The sequence below is a fragment of the Carcharodon carcharias genome, chromosome 6 (assembly GCF_017639515.1).
Source record: "Carcharodon carcharias isolate sCarCar2 chromosome 6, sCarCar2.pri, whole genome shotgun sequence".
Lineage (NCBI taxonomy): Eukaryota > Metazoa > Chordata > Chondrichthyes > Lamniformes > Lamnidae > Carcharodon > Carcharodon carcharias.
The window spans coordinates 71,736,858-71,749,882 of record NC_054472.1 but is presented as its reverse complement, the minus strand read 5'-3'; the positions used below and the strand labels follow the sequence as shown (position 1 = coordinate 71,749,882).

General features: G+C 44.8%; 1 protein-coding gene across 2 annotated transcripts in view; it reads right to left on the bottom strand.

The window, feature by feature from the left end:
- znf704 (zinc finger protein 704) overlaps positions 1–13,025 on the bottom strand; it is a 266,441-nt gene that overhangs the window by 233,688 nt on the left and 19,728 nt on the right. For both annotated transcript variants that reach the window (XR_005943277.1, XM_041189185.1), the window contains exon 2: positions 1,083–1,330. Coding sequence is in view for 1 of the 2 variants with exons in the window: in XM_041189185.1 (XP_041045119.1) it covers positions 1,083–1,330 (248 nt within the window). In the remaining variant the exon portion in view is untranslated. The remainder of the gene's footprint in view (positions 1–1,082; positions 1,331–13,025) is intronic.

Here is a 13,025-nt window from a genome sequence, read left to right as displayed (position 1 = left end):
ATATAGCATGCAGATAGGCGACACATTTTGTCACGCCTAGCCTTGTTAAATAATAGGAACTCCTTTTGGCTTCTCCCATTTTACTTGGGGTCACCACAATGCTGGTTGCTCACCCTTCTCCACCTCCTCCTGTCAGTTACCTATTCCTCTTCCAATCCCATTGTGTTTCAATCTATCACCATTGCATCTTTCAATCTGGTCTTGGATCTTCCTCTTCTCCTTCTTCCTGGTGGCCCGATCTCCATCACTCACCTCACCACATTTCCTCTCTGTCTGTGCAACAGATGACCAGACCATTTCAATCTCTTCTCGGCTAGTTTCTTTGATATTTCCTCAGTGTTCTCTGACCCCCTGATGTGCTGGTTCCTGATTTTGTTCTTCCTCGTTACTCCACACATCCATCTCAGCATTCACATCTTATCAGTATCCAGTCGCTGTTCTTCTCTCCTTGATATTGCCCAAGTTGCTGCACTATACAACAAGGGGAGCCTCCCAATTGTCTTGTAGATTCTTCCTTTCAGTTTCTCCAAAACACTCCACTGCACTTCTTCCAGTTGCTCCCACCAGCTTAATTTCCAATTCTATACATCCATCTTCTACCACCAATGACCCCCCATGTTTTCTTATTTTAAAAGCAGCTATTAGTCTGAGTTAGGCCTTGGATTATTGGTCATAATTGGGTTGTAGGTTACTGAAAGTGTACACCGGACCATGATGCATTGTTCAAAATACCTGAAGGAGACTCACATAGAGATGGTTATGCATTTGGAAATTTTACATAACAAAAAAAAGAGGTGCTTCTTGAAGTATTTTGTCATCTGTGTGCTCAGCTTTCTGGTTTATCTATGTCTTGAACTAGATATTATAAATACTTCTTGTACACTACCCACCTCTGACACCCTGCCTAATCATAAAGATGATGAAAGGTCAGTGACCTGAAACAATAACACTGTTTCTCTCTCCACAGATGCTGCATGGGTGCCGTCCAGCATTTCTGTTTTTATTATAAAATTAAAGGTTACTAGGCTGAGAAAAAAACATCATCTAACGTACTGCTTATTTTAATGGGGTGACTCGCCTACCTTGCACAGGGCACATCGATGTTTGAAGAAACAACTTTTCTTTTCTGATCTGAAACAACGGCAACAGGGCGCATGTAATCCTTCTCGTGATCCTGACCCCAGCTGATCTTTTTAGTTTCCAGTATTTTCATAGCTTCAATCTTCCTCACTAGGGGTAGCTGCTGCTCCAAAACCTTCTGTTGGCTCTCAGTATGGCTTTGATCATGCAATGGCACAACTGATGATGTGTCTCGGCCATTGCAATTCAGCTGCAGGAACAATGCACAACATCCAATTTACTTAAACTCTCAAATGTTTTGTCCATCTGCAAAATCTATAAAACTCCAGTACAGGATTTACCATACAGGTAAATTTTTTGTTAAATATCACAGAATGGTAGAGTTTACGCTATATGATGCCATATAGCGGAGAACTTTCATTCTAAACTTCTTCCTGATATTTGATGTAAAAACAGGAATACAGGATATGCTAACAAAAAAAAAACAAAATAAAGGCCAATATTCCTCCAGGCTATTTACAGTACACTCTATCTTGGACCCAATCTACTAAATTACATCCTAAGGGATAGGTTCTCTTGGTTCCAGAATATTTATCAATTCCCATATCTCAAACTGTTCAATTCTGACCAGCTGTCTTCAATAGACAACATTCCTCATACAGAATAGGGGAACCAAGGAGTCCCAGGGAATATTTACTCATCTTAATTATTAAGAAAATAAACTCAAGTTGTCCAAATGAATGCAAAGATCTAAATTCTTTCCTCACTGAAACAAACAGCTTCAGCACAGGCCGCGAACATCCTCTTTTAAAGACCATCAGTAACATGCACTGACAATGAAAATCTGCAGTCATGGCAAGTATTTTGAAATCAAATAAATATCTCCTGTACATATACCCCATTATAATAGATGGGTCTGTGCGTTCTTTTCCTTCAGTTGCATTTCCTATCACATTTCTCTGTTGTTAATTAATTATAGGCAAATTTATTCAAGGGAAGCTTCTCATTGTTGATTGCTGGAAGAAATCTGCATGAGTCAATCGGTTAAAAGAAAGAGGAAGAAAGTCAGTCATTCGAAATGTATAGAGAAACTTCCTCCAACAGTAAATATCGTGTGAACAAGAAGTCAGAAGGGTAGATTTTCCAATCAACAGTAATCAACAGCAAAGTGGACACAATTAATCAGAAAAGCAACAGACAGTTATAACGCTGAATATCTGTTTAATGCTATGTCCAATTTTATGATCTGATCTCTAAGTGCTCCAGGACTCACCAGCCTATTTTCCATCTGATACGTGTAAATTAATCTGGAATAACACTGCATTGTTCATGCAATTTGCCGGTATGCACAGTTGTGCACTGTAGTTAGTCCACCCATTCATACTGTTAGGATCCATGCTGTTTAGAGAAGTGGATTAAGAGCCCTATAGAAGATTGGCATTGGCACTTTGAGCCCATTGCTATGCCTTTTTCCCTTAGCTATTTTTTTGTGTTTCCAGTCAGGAGCCTTTGTGACATTGTAGTCATGTCCACACTAGGAGCACAGTTGAATCACAATTTACTTTGTGCTTTTTGGGGGAAGGCAGGAAGGGCCATGGAGGATTGTCAGAAAAACTGGGCTGTGTCAAAGGCTCTGTGCACACCGACAGTACTCATACCCAAATCTAAAGGCAGCAATTCACATAATTGACTTTCAGAGAATCACATACCCAAGAAGGCTGATTCACAAGGGAAGTTGCTATATTGTTAATTAACTTAGGACCAATTTCTTCCACAGAAGGGGGAGGGAGCCTTCAAGAATGAGCTTCTGCAAAGAATGTGAAAGTGTGGTGAGAGTGGTCAATGCCGAGAGTGTAGCACATCATTTAATAACCACTCAGGTGGTCAAGATGAGCGAACGCATCGGCACATTGTATCTCACAGCCACCACACACTGCTCAATGCACCACAGCCTCATCACTCACCCAGCAGCACACCCTGACACTCAGGACTCATCCTTTAACATCCTCACACCTCTGCCCACATACACTGTCCAATCATGCCAGCCATACACCTACCTCTACATGCCTCTGCAAACCTACAGCTATTCATCTGTGGCAGGCACATCACTCAATCACCGAATCAGTGACATTCTGGCCTCTTTGTTGCAGGAGAAGGTGGCCTATAACAGGCGGGAGGCCACAGGGCTGGCAGGGGATCAGCACCCTTGTATCCTCTCGATGAAATGGTGTGTAGACTTAGCAGGAGCAATGCCACAAAGCAAAGGCCACTCAGGGTGACAGTAAGTTGCTGCCTTATGTAACATCTCCATTCCTCATCCTGACGATGCCATGAAATGGAAACTGCAGATGGAGCGAACGTGGAGCTCATGAATTCCCTCTCACTCCATTCTTCCCTTACTCCTCCCTCCTCTTAGGCTTTTGTACTTTCAGACAGTCAAAATCTGCCAGCTGCTCAGCCTTTGCAGAAGCATGTGAAAGGGTAAGGGGGGGAAGGCAGCTTTGAAGCAGAATCCCCATCACTTGATCCAACACTTGCAGCCACCAGCTCCAATACTGGCACAGCGTGAACATTAGTTTAGAGCCCATATGAGTCGATATGATGAGTTACTGGGTACGAGTGGACTGCAGCCAGGACAAGGGTAGATGTCAGCTCATGTAGGAACTCCATGGAGATTGAGGTCACACACCAGGTCTGCTGCAGGGGACTCAGACGAGAGGCTTGTTGGCACAGACTGCAGGCAAACACTGATGAATATTTAGTGCACTAACAGGCCTCCCGGTTAAGCTCCAGTTACCGGCTAGGAGGATAGAGGAGGCTGGCTCTACTGTGACACAGGGCACTGCACAGAATTTGGAGCCCATCCTTTCCACTGTGGAAGTTGTTGGCACCTCCATGGCAGCACTGCCAGACTGACCCATGATGGAGTATCTGCTGGCAGCTGTGTCGGCTTCCACTGCAGCACAGGCAGAGACCTGTTGATATATCAATGCTGCAGTGGGAGCTCAGACAGAGGTCATGAGATCCCCAGCTGCTGCCATGTCCTCTCTGACTGCTGCCTCTGAGGTACAAACAGCTGCCATCATGGATGTGAATCTCAGTGCCCAACAGGGCTTGCAGACTCTCACAGCAGACCAAAAGTCTGTGCTCCAGCAGATGATAGGAGTGCTGAGGTGCCACCCCTCAGGAGGGGGCAAAGGCTGCATGGTGCACAAACTTGCTGTCCCCGTTCAGGATGACAAGAGCTCTCACCATTGCCATACCACCAGTCCTCTCACTGTTGCCTGTCAGCCAGCCCATCCAGACTGCTGCTGCCGTCCAAGCCAAGGCTGTGCAGTCCAAAACTATCTGCTTGGGTCATTCTGCAAGGCCATATGCAGTCTTCCCGACTGAAAATTGGCAGCCTCCTAGCAATTAGGTGGCAGCCACTGGAGTAGTGTGGTGTAGGAGCACTCGGACTGGCAAAGGCACAGGTAGGGCAGGCACTAAGGGAATAAACAATAGTGATTAGTTCTGGGGATCTTTTTTGTATTATTGACATGTCGCTGAATAAAGTTGTTGAGTGAAGATCTTTAGTGTTGGCCAAGGGAACTTTGTGATGTTGAGTCTGATATGGACGAATGGTGGGCCCATGTTGGGGTTAGCGAAATACATTTCGATTAAAGTGAAGCCTCACTATGAGGGCCCTCTTGCTCCGTCCGGTTGGATGTAGTCGCTCTTTCTTGTCTTCTCCTCCCTCTGAAGTAGCCTCCAGCTCCCAGTGGGTTATGGCTGGGCATTCTTAATTGCCTGTGAGGAGTCGATGGTGCCCTGCATCACTGGGAAAGTCTGCTATACTGGCAAACTCAGGCGCTCTTTTATCCTGGTCTTCACTGCTCAGAGAAGGGAGAACAAAGCCCCCTCTCCTCCTGTAGAATGCCTCTGTCACCTCCCTGATGCTTCAATGCACAGCAAACTGTAACATATTGCTGATGACACCAGTTCCCACCCGGAAAGGTCCTGTCATGTGGGATGTAAGGGTGACAGTAATCTTTAGAGCCACTAGGAGGGCCATACTCCCATTTTCAGGTTCAACATCCGTGTGAAGGAACATAAAAACATCAGAAATAGGGACAGGAGTAGGCCATTTGGCCCAAATGAGGTGTCACAACTTCGTCACTACCTCCTTTGTGAAGCATAGCCCCCTGAGACACTCGTCCTGGCTTACAGCAACATAATAGTGGTGTTCCTAGGGGCCCCTCTTCAGGGGGGCCTTCAAAGAAAAGCCCTACTTCTCCTCCCTCCTCTAGAGTTTCCCCTTTCCACCTCCTCCTCTGCCTGTCCTGCTCATGCTGTAGAGGCAACACTGCATACCTAAGCAAGACAATGTTATTTTCTCAAATAAAAACAGAAAATGCTGGAAATAATTGGTAGGTCTGGCAATGTCTGTGGAGAGAGAGAGACAGAGTTAATGTTTCAGGCCTAATTATACATAACTTCATCTAGGCAACAGGATGTGTTCTGTGTGCAGTGGGAACTCCATCAGCAGATGGCTATGGGGTGATGGTGTGGAGAGAGTGCCAGGCAAAGAAACTGTTTGGCACCATGCATGGAACGATGTCTTAGGCAGGGGTTAGGGGGAGAGATGGCAGAGCCAGAGGTTACGAGGAGAGGGAGCACGCAGCAGCTGGCAGAAGCAGCAGGAACCTCAAGTAATGAGCTGCAGCGAGGTAGGAGCAAGAGCCATGAATAGAGCAGCCCAAAGCCTCAGTCGGTGTCTGAAGAACCGGTGAGTGGAGTTGGAGCAGGCATATGGCTGCTAGAGATCAAGGCAGACTGTCTGGACAGCACGGAACTCCCGAGTCTGAGGAGCCCCGAAGTGAGGAAGATGCCCTTCATGATCTGGCTGGCAAAATAATCTGGCCAACACAGTTGAGGGGAATTAGCAATGAGAATGCCGCTAACTGTCACTTCTGCTAGACACAAGGCTTCCCTGCTCCCGCTCCTCTGCGAGGAACTCTGCTATCCAGCTGATTAGAGACCCGGAGTTGAGCTCTTGATGGCTTCCTGCTGAGTCTGGAGCATTGGGCCATGGTCATCCATTGTAAATAAATCCTTTCTATGAGTTAAGCTATTCCATGAATGTACATGAAGTTTTGATACAGGGGACCCTGTTTTAAAAGTTTCGCTCAGTCCGTGTTCTTGGATCTCGTGTTGGGAACCCAAGGTAAGAAAGAATAAAGCTTACCTTTTAAAAGCGGAGATTGGGCCCCCGAGTTAGGGAATTACAGTTCCCGATGGGCCTCAACATTCTCCGTGCTTTGCCAGCCCTGGAAAGGCTACACATGCGCAGATCATTCCTTTTTCTGATCCTTGGTTCTGCACATTTGCCAGTCGGAGATAGGCCACACATGTGCAGCTGGGGCATGTTCACATCTTCAGGTCGGTAGACAGCCCTGTGCACATGCATAGTTTGTTCTTTTTCATTTTTTATATTTAAAGCCAGCTGTATGCTTGCGCAGAAGAAAACAAGAGAAAGTGAAACAGCGTGAAATGGGGGAGGTCAGGTGACCCAGAAGAGAACGCTATTCTGCAAAAGGTGCCAGAAGATGCCGGACTTGAGCAGGTCTCAAAGAAAAGGAAGAAGTTCCAAAAACCTTTTTTGGGAACGAGGTTCCAGAAAGACAGTTGAGCAAAAGAACAAGGACAAGGATTGGAAACAAGTCCTGTTCAGTGGAATTGAAAATAAAGGGTAGAAGAAAAAGCTCCGAGTTAAAAAGAGAGAGCTGCAGAGAGCAGACTTAGAACAAAGTGGGCTTTCGAGACACCAGAAGATCTGAGGAGCCAGCCAGAGGTCGGTGACTCCTTACTGCAGGCTTTTGGAGCAGTGGTGTTCTGCTTGGCATGGCTAAGTATCTGAATGGGTGTGGAAGGCGAAGCTTGAATCCACGTTATGATGCAGGAGAGAGGAACATCGGAAAGAGAGATCGTAACCCTGGAGGTGGATCCTTGATAAGATTTATGAAGAAAGTGTTATTTGGGAGAAAATTCCAAGGGGAGTTCTTCGAGAATGGAGATTGGAAACCCTTGTGAGAAGGACAGAGTTTTCGTGAGACCAGTTGGTTCACGGTGCAATGAGTGTCAGGGGGAGGTTGATGAGAAATCCATAGCATCTACTTTGGGTAGTATCTGCCGCTTGATCTTGTAGTGTGGTGTGTCCGAGCAACAAATAAAGCAAAGCAGGAATGTTAACATTTGTGCTCTGAGAAGTCTCTCAAACCGCTGCTGTTTGTGGTTGGTCATAACCTTACAGCAGTACACTCTATGATTATGGATAAAGTAATTTTCATGCACACGATATTAAAAGGTTAAAATACTTGGATTTAAAAGAGTTGATCTGTTGTTTTTTCAGCATGCACAAGGGCACAAAAATCATGTCAAACATTTGTATACATCACTTTGGCAGCATAACTCCCAATAATAATAGTGAAGTGGCTGGCTACTCCACTACAAATTAACTTATACTATTTTCTACCCCACTTGTTATACATTTTCATTGGTAAAGTGTTGTTAACAGGGTAACAATACTAACAACAGACATGAAAGGGCTGGATTTTCCTACGGTTTTCAGGACCCCAACGTCTGGTCCAATTGGGGGGTCCCAAGCCCGTACCTGATGGCAGCGAGGGCAACGGTGTGATCTTCCAGGAGGTGCCCTCCCAACTGGTTGCCTCTGTGTTGGCTGTCCAAGCTCCCAAAGCTGCAGATCCAATGAGCTCCGGAGCCTTGGAATTCCACCGGGAAAGATGTACGCGAATAAGGCAGATCGGGAATCGCAAGGGCGCTTCTCACAGCCCAACAAAGAAGGGTTGTACTGAAGATTGTCGAGGCTGTAAGGGACATCAGGACAAAGGGGAAGCCCCTCCGCAGGCCTATTCATCAATGGGGCACCAGCCTTACATCCCTGGAGCTGCATCATTGGGGCATGGAATTGGCAGACTCAGCACACAGAAGACATCATTAAAATACCAGGGCTGGCTCAACATGGGCCGCAAGTGGGTCCTTAATTGTACCAATTGGCTGCCCACCTCCATGGAGCAGGCAGCCGACCCAGTTTCCAGTCTGCTCCTGGAAAAGTGCCCCAGAGGCAGAAATGTGTCAGGAAGCTGTTCTACATTAGCTCCCCGCTATCTTTGCAGAACCCCACACCCCTAGTCTCCACGGGACTGGGAAAATCCAATCCAATCCAAAGTGTTGAGTTTGATGATATGTAGATTCTCGGCATAGCAGCAACCAAATGTTAAATATTGCAATACGCACTTATGCTAGATTCCTGTACTTCATGAGAAGCAAACAGCTTATTAGGTTCAAAAACTGAGACCTTATGGCATTGTGACATTACTGAAGCTTGTTTCACTTCAATTCTTCAGCAAGAGATAATTAGCCCTGTTCAGTCAGTGCAGTCCTGCGGATTATGACAGAGCAATTTGTTAATTTCACAAGATCACCAAATAAACACAGATCATGGAGGTCATTCTTTCCTCATCCACCCTGAAAAAAAAATACATTTTTCATCATGCCATCATGAATACAAGAGATAGGTGCCATATGACCCATTGAGCCTATCTTGGGCTTCAACTCCCCTTTCCCGCCTGCTCCCCCTATCCGTTGATTCCTTGAGAGGCCAAAAATCTGTCTATGTCAGCCTCAATTTATTCAATGATGTCACATCCAAACCCTCTGGGTTAGGGAATTCCAAAGATTCACAACCCTTTGAATGTAGAAATTTCTCATCTCCATCCTAAATGATTGGTCACTCATCCTGATACTGTGCCCCCTTGTTCTAGGTTCCCCAGTGAGGGGCAACAACATCTCAGTATCCACCCTCTTAAGCCCCTTCAGAGTCCTGTACGTCTCAATGAGATCACCTCTCATTCAGACTCAATTCATTCAACCTTTCATCATTGAACAACCTCTCATCCCTGGAACCAATCTAGTGAATATTCACTGTAGTGTAAATATATTCTTTCCTAAACATGGAAACCAAAATTGTACATGATATTCCAGATGTGGCCACTTAAACTCCATACAATTGTAGCGAGACTTCCTTATTCTTGTCCCCCCTTGTAATAAAGGCAAACTTGCCACTTGTTTTCCTAATTGCTTGCTTTACTTGCATGCACTTTTTGTGTTCCTTGTATAAGTACATCCAAGTCTCTCTGAACATCAATATATATAAGTTTTTTAAAATTTTCTGCTTTTCTTTTATTACAACCAAAGTGAATAACTCCACACCTCATCTGCTACCTTGTGGCCCACTCACTTAGCCTGTCTATATCTCTTCGCAGCCTCTGTGTCCTCCCACAGGTTACCTTTTCACCTAGTTTTGTATCATCAGCAAACTTGTATTACATTACCCTCTGTCTCTTCATCTGAGTCATTAATATAGATTGTAAGTAGCTGAAGCCCCAGCACTGATTCTTGCAGCACTCCACTAGTCACAGCCTGTCAACTTGAAAATGATTCCCCATTTATCTCTACTCTCTGCTTACTGTCTGTTAACAGATGCTCAATCCATGCTAATATACCACACTCAACTTCATGAGCCTTTATCTTGTGTAATAACCTTTTGTGTGGCAACTTATCAAATGCCTTTTGGAAATTCAAATATGCTACATCCACTGGTTCCCCTTTATCTACCCTATCAGTTGCAACCTCAAAAAACTTTAATAAATTTGTCAAACAGGATTTGCCCTTTTATAAAACTATATTGACTTGCTCTAATCATACTATGCTTTTTGAAGTGCATTGTTAAGACTTACTGAATAACATATTCCAGCATTTTCCCAATGACTGATATCAGGCAGGCTAACTGACCCATAGTTCCTGCTTTCTCCTTCCCTAGTTTCTTGGACAGCAGGGTTACATTTGCTAACTTTCAATTTTCTCAGACTGTTCTAAAATCTACTGAATTATGGAAAATCATAGCTAGTGCATCCACTGTCTTTGCAGCTATCTCTTTCAGAACTCTAGGATGTAAGCCATCGGGGCCTGGGAATTTGCTGGATTCTAGTCCCTTGAATTTCTGTGTATTAATAATTTGTTATTTCCTCACTCCATTAGCCCCTAGGTTGCCTCTATTTCCGGAATGTAAATTGTGGCTTGTAACTACCAGTGAAATGGCAATTGAGTCGGATTGCCACTCCACTCATAATTACTTACCTTGAAATCCAGCCCAACATTCTGACTCAGTCTGGGCAAGTTCGGTGTAGTGCAGCAGGTTGCCAAGGCCTGCAGTCGCGGGCAGCTCAGTCAAAGGTAAGTAAGCCACGCCCCCTTTTTTAACGCACTAACTGCCATAAACCAGGTAAGTTTAATGGTCCAGCCACTTTGACAAGTCAGGGAGAAGGTAAGTTTATAAGGCAAGTGGATAGGATTTGATGAGGGGAATGTGGGGTCTGGTCGGACCAAGCCTGAAAGGGTCAGGCCGGGCCTGGGGTGGGGGGAGGTGGGAGTCAGGTCGAATCGGGTCTGTTGGCAGGGTGGTGGATGGTGGATGGGGTCAGGGAGTGAGTCTGGGATAGGGGTCAAATGAAGGGTCTTGGGGGGTGGGGTTTAATGGGGTTTGGGGAGAATCCCATTGGTGGTTGGGGTGGGTCAGTGCTATAGTTACCCAGAAGCTAGGAGTAGTTTTATCCCTAGATGATTCCATAACATATTGCTCCAGGAAATTGTCACAAAAGTATTCTACAAATTCATCTGCCAGACCACTTTAGCAAATTTGATTGGTCCAGTCTATGGTGAAGTTTAAAGTCCCCCACAACTATTATATTGCATTTGTTACAACTTCCAATAATTCCTTGTTTAATGTTCTGTCCAACGGTAAAACTACTGTTAGGAGCCTATGAACTACTCCTACTGTTTTCTGATCCTTGCTATTCCTAATCTCCATCCATACAGATTATACTTCTGAATTTGAGCCAAGATCTTTTCTCACTAATGTCCTTATATCGTGTTTTATTGTCAGGGCCACCTCTTCTCCTTCTCATTCCCCTTGTCTTTTCAAAATGCCATGGACTCTGGAATATCTATTTTCCAGCCTTGATCACCTGTAACCATCTATCTGTAATGGTGATTAGATCTATTTCACCACCAGTTCATCTGTCTTACTGTGGATGTTCCGCAAATTCAGAAAATTGACTTCAAGTTTTTTTTTAAATAACCATTCCCTGAATGGACCTTGCTTTCTGATGCATTATTATCATTAAGCTCACTGTCCCTTCCTGTCCCACTCAGTTGTCTTTACCCACATTGATGTACTTTTCTAATGCCTAAACCTTTATCTCTGGAGTTCCAAAATCTCCTTTGACCCAAGCCCTCATCTCTCTCTATTAAATTAAAGTCATTTTTACCTATTCTGACCACATTTGCTGGTGCACTCTTGTTTGTATGCTCTGACCCTTCCTGTCGCAACTCTGGTTACAATTACCCATATCATTACCTTGAATTGTTGCTTTGTCCTTTCCTTTCAACATTCCATATCTCTGCTCACGTGAACCCTCCCCACTACTTAGTTCAAAGCCCTCTCTGCAGCTCGAGATATACGACTCACTAAGAAACTGGCCCCAATGTGGTTCAGATGAAGACAATCCCAATGGTACAGCTCCCTCTTTCCCCAGTACTGGAGCCAGTGTCCATTTTTCCCACATCAATCTTTGAACCATGCATTAACTCTCTGATATTAGTTACCCTATGCTAATTTGCTCGTGGCTCAGGTAGTAATCCAGAGATTATCATCTTTGTGGTTCTGCTTTTTAATTTAATCCCTAGCTGCTCATACTCCTTCAGCAGAACCTCTTTCCTAGCTCTACCTATGTTGCTGGTGCCCACATGGCCTACAACAACTGGATCCTTCCCCTCCCACTTCAAGTTCCTCTCCAGCTCCATGGAGATGTCCTTAACCTTGGCACAAGTCAGGCAATAAGACCATAAGTCATAGTAGCAGAAATTAGGCCATTCGGCCCATCGTGTGTGCTCTGCCATTCAATCATGGCTGATAAGTTTCTCAACCCCAATCTCCTGCCTTCTCCCCGTAACCTTTGATCCCCTTACCAATCAAGAACCTATCTATCTCGGTCTTAAATACACTCAATGACCTGGCCTCCACAGCCTTCTGTGGCAATGAATTCCATAGATTCCCCACTCTCTGGCTAAAGAAGTTTCTCCTCATCTCTGTTCTAAAAGGTCTTCCCTTTAGTCTAATGCTGTACCCTTGGGTCCTAGTCTCTCCTACTAATGGAAACATTTTCCCTACGTCCACTCTATCCAAGCCTTTCAGTATTCTGTAAGTTTCAATCAGAATCCCCTTATCCTTCTAAACTCCATCGAGTATAGACCCAGAGTCCTCAAATGTTCCTCATATGTTAAGCTTTTCATTCCTGGGATCATTCTCGTGAACCTCCTCTGGACCCTCTCCAGGGCCAGCACATCCTTACTGAGATACGGGGCCCAAAATTGCTCACAATATTCTAAATGTCGTCTGACCAGAGCCTTATAAAGCCTCAGCAGCACATCCCTGCTTTTACATTCTCAAAATAAATGCCAACATTGCATTTGCCTTCCTGACTATCGACTCAACCTGCAAGTTAACCTTAAGAGAATCCTGGACTAGGACTCCCAAGTCCCTTTGCACTCCAGATTTCTGAATTCTCTCCCCATTTAGAAAATAGTCTATGCCTCTATTCTTCCTACCAAAGTGCACGACCTCACACTTGCCAAAGTGGTATTCCATCTGCCAATTCTTTGCCCATTCTTCTAACCTGTCCAAATCCTTCTGCAGCCTCCTCAATACTACCTGTCCCTCCACCTATCTTTGTATCATCTGCAAACTTAGCAGGGTGCCCTCAGTTCCTTCATCTATATCATTAATGTATAAAGTGAAAAGTTGTGGTCCCAACACTGACCCC